This window comes from Entelurus aequoreus, linkage group LG03 (assembly GCF_033978785.1).
Source record: "Entelurus aequoreus isolate RoL-2023_Sb linkage group LG03, RoL_Eaeq_v1.1, whole genome shotgun sequence".
Lineage (NCBI taxonomy): Eukaryota > Metazoa > Chordata > Actinopteri > Syngnathiformes > Syngnathidae > Entelurus > Entelurus aequoreus.
Window position 1 is genome coordinate 79,519,087 of NC_084733.1, and position 9,117 is coordinate 79,528,203.

The 9,117-nt window shown below is 37.4% G+C and overlaps 1 protein-coding gene across 3 annotated transcripts in view; it reads right to left on the reverse strand.

Moving 5' to 3' along the window:
* Positions 1–304: 304 nt before the first annotated feature.
* kif21a (kinesin family member 21A) overlaps positions 305–9,117 on the reverse strand; it is a 93,765-nt gene continuing 84,952 nt past the window's right edge. For all 3 annotated transcript variants that reach the window (XM_062042860.1, XM_062042859.1, XM_062042861.1), the window contains 7 exons: positions 8,955–9,091; positions 8,708–8,882; positions 8,469–8,633; positions 4,199–4,316; positions 3,960–4,130; positions 3,653–3,852; positions 305–1,036 (listed from right to left, as the gene is read on the reverse strand). In XM_062042860.1, the coding sequence (XP_061898844.1) occupies positions 946–1,036; positions 3,653–3,852; positions 3,960–4,130; positions 4,199–4,316; positions 8,469–8,633; positions 8,708–8,882; positions 8,955–9,091 (1,057 nt within the window). In that variant the 3' untranslated portion in view covers positions 305–945. The remainder of the gene's footprint in view (positions 1,037–3,652; positions 3,853–3,959; positions 4,131–4,198; positions 4,317–8,468; positions 8,634–8,707; positions 8,883–8,954; positions 9,092–9,117) is intronic.

Here is a 9,117-nt window from a genome sequence, read left to right on the forward strand (position 1 = left end):
TTTAAAATACAAAAAAATGTCTACATTAAAAAACTTTTTTTTTTTTAAATAGACATACTTTGTTGTGTTATATATATATTTTCCCCCATAAATTTTACATATATTTATCGATTTAGAATTGGAATGAATAAGAATCGCCATTCTGGTTAAACGGAGTTGGCCTAAAAATGTATTTTTCAAAACTGGTTCTTAATTTTTTTTCTATAAAAATCAATTTTTAAAATTACTTTTTTCGGCCACCTTCATGCAAACCAGAATCGCAAATTTTATTTTTCCATTTATACATTTTCAAAAATCGATTGAAAAATACAAATATGAAGACTTATTATTTTTTTGTTTATTTTTATGTATTTTTGTATTGATTTTTGAAAATTATGAATAGATTTCTAATCAGGATGAAGAAGAATTGTTATTTAGTGTTTTTAATAGATGGCCTAAAAATGTCTTTTTAAAAACAGATTTTTAATGGGAAAAAAAATACCAAAAAAATTAAGAATCAATTATTTTCAAAGACATTTTTAGGCCGTCTCCAGAAGGAGCTTTTCCAATTAGTAACCTGTCGCTTCCTGAAAGATGTGGTCATGTGATGTGGGCGGGGCAACACGATCAAGTGTGAACAAGAGGCGTCCGTGTCATCCAACACGATAAAGATAATGTTGCAACTAAAACGCGTCCAATAAGAGTCAACCAGGAAGTGTGTGACCCCTCCTTCATGGCGCTGCGGACAGGAGCTTTGCAGTAACACGTGTCCACCAGGAGGCGGCGCTCTAAAGCGAGGCATGAAGACACGGGGACATCCTGGGTTGTTTAGACCAGCTACCAAACCCATATTTTCCTTCTTCCACTTCCAAGCGGCGTGGCGTGCGTGTTTACAGGAATACTGGGGTGGAGCCAAGCCGGGGGTCAAAGTGCGGGGCGAGCGCCGACCGGCAGGAGGCGCCGTCTTCAGTTGCTGGCCACCTCGTCTGCGGCGTCGGTCGCCTCGAAGGCGCCGTCCAGTTCTCTGCGGGCTCGCCAGATCTTCACTGTGCGGTCGCTGGAAGACAATAACGTGAACGTCAACAAGTTATGTTCCTGCGCTGAAACTTGGGAGTGGGAAATATGCTTCAGTTAGCACCACGGACCAAAGATCCCATGATTGGATGGTATCGGCTTGCACGTGAAATGTGTGATATCATGTGCGATACAAGCAGTGTTTTATAATCGAATCCTGCAAAAGTTGTATTACTTACAATTGTTCTGTCAATTTCTACTTATTTCAATCAATCAATCAATCAATGTTTATTTATATAGCCCTAAATCACAAGTGTCTGTTGTCCATTTTTACTAATTTATATTTTTTTATTACGGTACTGTTTTTTTTCTTGTTTTTAATTATTAGATACAATATTTTTGTCCATTTTTATACATTTATTATTTTATTCTAGCTATATTTGTATATCATTATTTATTGTTTGATTATTGCATTGCTTACAATATTTCTGTCCATTTTCACTAATTGATATATTTTTTATTACTGTTTTATTTCTTGTTTTTAATTATTAGACAATATTTTTGTCCATTTTTATACATTTACTATTTTATTCTAGCTATATTTGTATTTCATTATTTATTTAATGTATTATTGCATTGCTTACAATATTTTTGTCCATTTTTACTAATTTATAATTTGTTTTATTATGGTTTTATTTCTTGCTTTGAATTATTAGATACAATATTGTTGTCCATTTTTATACATTTATTTTATTCTAGCTTTATTTGTATAGTATTATTTATTAATTTATTTTATTATTGTATTGCTTACAATATTTTTGTCCATTTTTACTAATTGATATATACATTTTATTACTGTTTTATTTATTGTTTTTAATTATTATACAATATTTTTGTCCGTTTTTATAAATGTATTTTTTGCTTCTACATTTATTTGTATTTCATTATTTATTGTATTATTGCATTGCTTACAATATTTTAGTAATTTATTTTTAAAAAATTATTATTGTTTTATTTCTTGTATTTAATTATTAGATACAATATTTTTATACATTTACTTTATTCTCGCTATATTTGTATTTTATTATTTATTTGTTGTATTATTATTGTTTTGCTTACAATATTTTTGCCCATTTTTACTAATTTACATATATTTTATTATTGTTTTAATTATGTCTTTATTATTATTTTATTACATACAATATTTATTTCAATGTTTAATTGTTTATCTTAGTACCAGTATAAGTAAATAAGCTATCAACAAAGGTCACTAACGTTAATATTGGGATTGTCCCGGCCCGATATCAGACATCCGCTTACATGCAAAATGTGTGATATCATGTCTGATACAAGCAGCCCTGCAGTGTGTTTATTGTGCAAAGCACAGCAATGATTCTGCCATTTTTTACCAATTTATTTTGTTATTTTATTACTTACAATATTTGTATCCTTTTTTATTAATTATTGTTATTTGTTATTTTACCATTTATTTCATTCAATAATTCGGTCCATTTTTATAATAGTATTGTTACTATTATATTAGTTGTTTTATTCTTTATTTTATCTTATTTATTTTACGGTATAGCTCGGTTGGTAGAGCGGCCGTGCCAGCAACTTGAGGGTTGCAGGTTCGATCCCCGCTTCCGCCATCCTAGTCACTGCTGTTGTGTCCTTGGGCAAGACACTTTACCCACCTGCTCCCAGTGCCACCCACACTGCTTTAAATGTAACTTAGATATTGGGTTTCACAATGTAAAGCGCTTTGAGTCACTTGAGAAAAAGCGCTATATAAATGTAATTCACTTCACTTCACTTCATCTTTATTATTTTATTAATTACAATATTTTTGTCCATTTTTAGAAAATGTATTTATTCTTTTATTGATTTATTTGTTTATTTTTACTTACAATATTTATTTTGATGTCTATATTTTTTACGAACATGAGTAAATAAACTAACAACAAAAATTGATTAACGCTATCAGTAGGATGGCCCCAAACCGATATTGATATCGGTTCGATACCAGACATCAGCTTACATGCAAAATGTGAGATAGCAGGTGCGATACAAGCAGTCCTGTCGCATGTTTAGTTGTGCAAAGCGAGACAGACAGTTATTTCAATATTTACAAAAGGTAAATATGCTAGGCTACGAGGAGCTAGCAGCTACACAACAGCTAAGCACACAATTGCATACAAGCTAGGCATACGTAATAATAAATAAGCAATATTGCAGTGTAAACCAGCACATTTGTCAATATAAGTATCAAATCATTATAGTTGCATTTTTACTTACACATACACAGTCTCTGAGGCAGAAGCGTATTAAAAAGTATCCAGTAACAAACGTGTCCGCATCATTCAATGTACTGCATCATGAGCTTAATTTATGGAATTATTGTGGCCACTTACCACAAGAGCATATTCGTGTCATAATGTTAGTGTTTTTAATACCTAATATTGTTCTGAGTCATTTCATTTGATCAAACTTTTGCTACCATTATGATACAAGAAAGTAACATGAATCCTGCTGATACTGTTTGAGATTGATATCGGTATTGGCCGATACTCAGGTCTTCAATGTCGGGAATAACAATCTCCACTGGTGACCGATAAATAACTTCCTAGAGTTGTGTCGAGGTGCAGGGACAAGGACTCACTCAGAGGCGGTGAAGGAGAGTCCGCTGTTGGCGGCGATGCCGTTGATGGGGCTGTCGTGGCCTTTGAGCTCGCCCAGCGTGGCCAAGGAGTCCGTGTGCCACAGTTTGAGCACCCCGCCCCTGCAGCCGCTGAGCAAGGCAGGCGAGCCGGGCACCAGGCCCAGCGCGCACACCCAGTCCCGGTGCGCGTTCGGGACTTGCTGATGGTGAAGAGAAACGTCAATTAGCTCGTACGCTACGGTCGGAACACCGCTAATGCCGATGATCACCGGACAGGGTCAGACGGAACCCATCTGGCAAGGAGCACCTGTAGCAGGTCTTTGCGGTCCAGGTCCCACTTTTTGATGCCGTTGTCCCGGGAGCCGCTGAAGAAGATGTCCCCCTGGACGACCAGGGACTCGATACCGTCGTAGTGGGGGGGTTCAAAGTTGTGCGTGGGGCTGATGCTTCCCAGCAGGCCCTCGGTCACGTCGAAGAGCTGCACACAGACACACAATTCAGAGGAGCACGGAACGCACGCCACAAAACCATGGACGCGCGGCACACCTTGACATAGTGGTCTTTGGAGCCGGTGATGACCAGGTCTTGGTTGCTTCCTGACTGATCCACAGTCAAACACATCACGGGGCCCTGGTGACCAGTCAGCTTACCAGTGGATGCAAACCTGAGGAACAACACACTGATTGTTAATTCCCAATTATAGAAGAAGAGTACAAGATGTTGAAGTAGAATATCCTGTGGAGAATGAGGGCTTCTCTGCCAGTTCTCCATTATTCGAGCAATTATGTCCAATTCTTACAGTTTGCTGAAAACCGTCAATCATCCGAAACATGGAATTGATCAACTGGTCTCTCAACGCAATTGACAAGATCTTCTCAACGAGAAGTTGGGGAGGAACCTGCCTGTCCTGGCGGATTTTTAGCTGCCGGATACAAGATGGACTCGTGGGAGAAGTGGGGGGTCGTGTGCCTGGCGATTTTTTTTCCGTCGAAGACATCGATCTATTTGGAACTTGTGATATCAAGCCATCTGCTGAACGGATTGAGCTTTGATCGGGCCTGTCGACAAATTGGAGGCTCCCCGTAGTGATGGATGGGTGGGGCAGGGCAGTGGGCACTGAGACTTTGGCGATTCCTGAACTGAATCACATATCGGATAACATCTCAGAGAAGCTTTCCACTCCGCAAGGCGAAATTATGCTCAATGTGAGAACCAGACAATTACAGTAGACAAACATACTGAAATGCGTCTGCATCTACAATTTGGCTCCCTTTGCACTGGTCTTGGCAAAGTCATGCAGGAAACATCCCAGTGAGACCATTTCAAAGAAAGACTATCTGAAAATCCCTTCCCCACTTCCTTCAAGGACACCTGGAATGTTTTGACTTTGTTGAAAAAGACTTTGTTGGACAAGATCTCAGACGCCTCCATAGCAAAAATCTGTGTTATCGTGATATCACTCAGCGGGATGAGTCAAAAGGCGGCGGAGCACACACTGCAAGTATATATATAATGTAGTAACAGACACCTTCATAACAATATGTAATATGTACAATACACACACTGCAAGTATATATATATAATGTAGTAACAGACACCTTCATAACAATATGTAATATGTACAATACACACACTGCAAGTATATATATAATGTAGTAACAGACACCTTCATAACAATATGTAATATGTACAATATATACACTGCAAGTATATATATAATGTAGTAACATACACCTTAATAACAATATGTAATATGTACAATATACACACTGCAAGTATATATATAATGTAGTAACATACACCTTAATAACAATATGTGATATGTACAATATACACACTGCAAGTATATATATATAATGTAGTAACAGACACCTTCATAACAATATGTAATATGTACAATATACACACTGCAAGTATATATATATATAATGTAGTAACAGACACCTTCATAACAATATGTAATATGTACAATATGCACACTGCAAGTATATATATATATATAATGTAGTAACAGACACCTTCATAACAATATGTAATATGTAAAATATACACACTGCAAATATATATATAATGTAGTAACATACACCTTAATAACAATATGTAATGTGTACAATATACACACTGCAAGTACATATATAATGTAGTAACAGACACCTTCATAACAATATGTAATGTGTACAATACACACACTGCAAGTATATATATATAATGTAGTAACAGACACCTTCATAACAATATGTAATATGTACAATATACACACTGCAAGTATATATATATAATGTAGTAACAGACACCTTCATAACAATATGTAATATGTACAATATGCACACTGCAAGTATATATATATATATAATGTAGTAACAGACACCTTCATAACAATATGTAATATGTAAAATATACACACTGCAAATATATATATAATGTAGTAACATACACCTTAATAACAATATGTATAATGTGTACAATATACACACTGCAAGTATATATATAATGTAGTAACAGACACCTTCATAACAATATGTAATGTGTACAATACACACACTGCAAGTATATATATATAATGTAGTAACAGACACCTTCATAACAATATGTAATATGTACAATACACACACTGCAAGTATATATATAATGTAGTAACAGACACCTTCATAACAATATGTAATATGTACAATACACACACTGCAAGTATATATATATAATGTAGTAACAGACACCTTCATAACAATATGTAATATGTACAATATGCACACTGCACGTATATATATATAATGTAGTAACAGACACCTTCATAACAATATGTAATATGTACAATATACACACTGCAAGTATATATATAATGTAGTAACAGACACCTTCATAACAATATGTAATATGTAAAATATACACACTGCAAATATATATATAATGTAGTAACATACACCTTAATAACAATATGTTATGTGTACAATATACACACTGCAAGTATATATATAATGTAGTAACAGACACCTTCATAACAATATGTAATATGTACAATATGCACACTGCACATATATATATATATAATGTAGTAACAGACACCTTCATAACAATATGTAATATGTACAATATACACACTGCAAGTATATATATAATGTAGTAACAGACACCTTCATAACAATATGTAATATGTAAAATATACACACTGCAAATATATATATAATGTAGTAACATACACCTTAATAACAATATGTAATGTGTACAATATACACACTGCAAGTATATATATAATGTAGTAACAGACACCTTCATAACAATATGTAATATGTACAATATTTACCGTATTTTGATTATTTTAATCATTTCTGGGACGGATTTATTCCGCGCAATGATTTGTGTTCCTACTTTCGGAATGAAATGCGAGTGTTTTTCTAATCATGGCAGAATCGATAACAGACAACGAAGACGACTATTTTTGGGCAAATGAGGATTCACAACCACATCTTTTTGAAGTTGAATATACTGAGGATGAACTGCTGCTTTCAGAAGCGAGCACAAAGGAAGAGTGAGACATTGGAGCAGAGGGAAGCCGAGAGAGTGAGGTGAAAGTGACTTTGGCGCTGTAAATGTGGAATTTGAAGCCGAAGTACAGATTGGTTTCCTATCACAGTGTTGTGCATTACAAACTCAAACGTGTTTCGTGTAGTCGTAGAAGTTAGCTTATCTCTTTCCGTAGCTAGCTTTTACAGCTAACACGTGTTACTACGCTAGAAAAATAGTTCCTCAGTGTTCGCTCTTACAATAATGTTGCTACAGTTTGTTTATTATACAAGTTACGGAACGTAAATGAAGTATTGTTGACAGTTTTTGAAAGCATTGTTAAAGTGATTTAGAGGTAGAATTGATTGCTCCCGTTAGCTGCATTGCTAGCCACCAAGAACGAGTTGATTTTTTATTATTTCAATGCAAAAAAGAAAACCTTTTGTCTTCTTGTCTCTCAAAAGGATTGTGAACTAGAGATGTCCGATAATGGCTTTTTTGCCGATATCCGATATTCCGATATCAACCGATACAGATATATACAGTCGTGGAATTAACACATTATTATGCCTAATTTTGTTGTGATGCCCCGCTGGGTGCATTAAACAATGTAACAAGGTTTTCCAAAATAAATCGACTCAAGTTATGGAAAAAAAATGCCAACATGGCACTGCCATATTTATTATTGAAGTCACAAAGTGCATTATTTTTTTTTAACATGCCTCAAAACAGCAGCTTGGAATTTGGGAGAGCATGAGGAGGATAAGGTGGGCTGGGTTGGTGGGCGGGGGTGAGGGGGGTTGGGGGGGGTGTATATTGAAGAGTTAGTGCTGCAAGGGGTTCTGGGTATTTGTTCTTGTTGTGTTTATGTTGTGTTACGGTGAGGATGTTCTCCCGAAATGTGTTTGTCATTCTTGTTTGGTGTGGGTTCACAGTGTGGCGCTTATTTGTAACAGTGTTAAAATTGTTTATACGGCCACACTCAGTGTGACCTGTATGGCTGTTGATCAAGTATGCTTTTCTTTCACTTGTGTATGTGAAAAGCCGTAGATATTATGTGACTGGGCCGGCACGCAAAGGCAGCGCCTTTAAGGTTTATTGGCGCTCTGTACTTCTCCCTACGTCCGTGTACACAGCGGCATTTTAAAAAGTCATACATTTTACTTTTTGAAACCGATACCGATAATTTCCGATATTACATTTTAAAGCATTTATCGGCTGATAATATCGGCAGTCCGATATTATCGGACATCCCTATTGTGAACGATAAGTAAAATTCCAAAAAAAGTTCCGTTCCCTTTTAACAATGTGTGCTTACCTTCGTAGATCCCAGACCCTGACCGAGTTCCCCGCCGCGGCGTACAGGACCGTGCCGCCGGGGTTCAGCGCGATCTGGTTGATCTGGTTCTCCCCTGCCGAGATGGCGACGGTCCGGCTGGTGGTGGACGCGCAGACGTCGCCGACGTTCACCTGACCCGAGGAGCTGCGGACGCACAATGGGACGCCGTGAAACCGTCTTCGTACGTAAGCCAGCCCGGCGAGATCCGCATTGCATACCAGAGTGTTCGGATGCACTTGGCCGAGTCTCGGATGTCCCAGACTTTGACGTAGGAGGTGGAGACGGTGAAGACCAAGCTGGAGCTGTAGCGCACCGACACCACGTTGTTGGGGTGGCCGGCCAGCGACATTATCTCCTGGCCCGTCACCAGGTTCCACACCTTGCAGGTGCGGTCTGGAGGCGGGACACGCAGTCAGCACAGGCTAACATAAAAGTGGCGGAAGGTAGAAGGTGCGTCTTAAAAACCTTTAGATCCGGTGAAGAGGAGGTCGTCGGTGCAGTCCACGCACAGGACGGCCTTGCTGTGTCCTTCCGCCACGTGGACGCACTGCAGCGACGCCGAGCGACTGCTCTTGGTGGACGGCACGGGGTTAATGACGCCCCTTTGGGGAAGAAAGGCGCTTGGTTT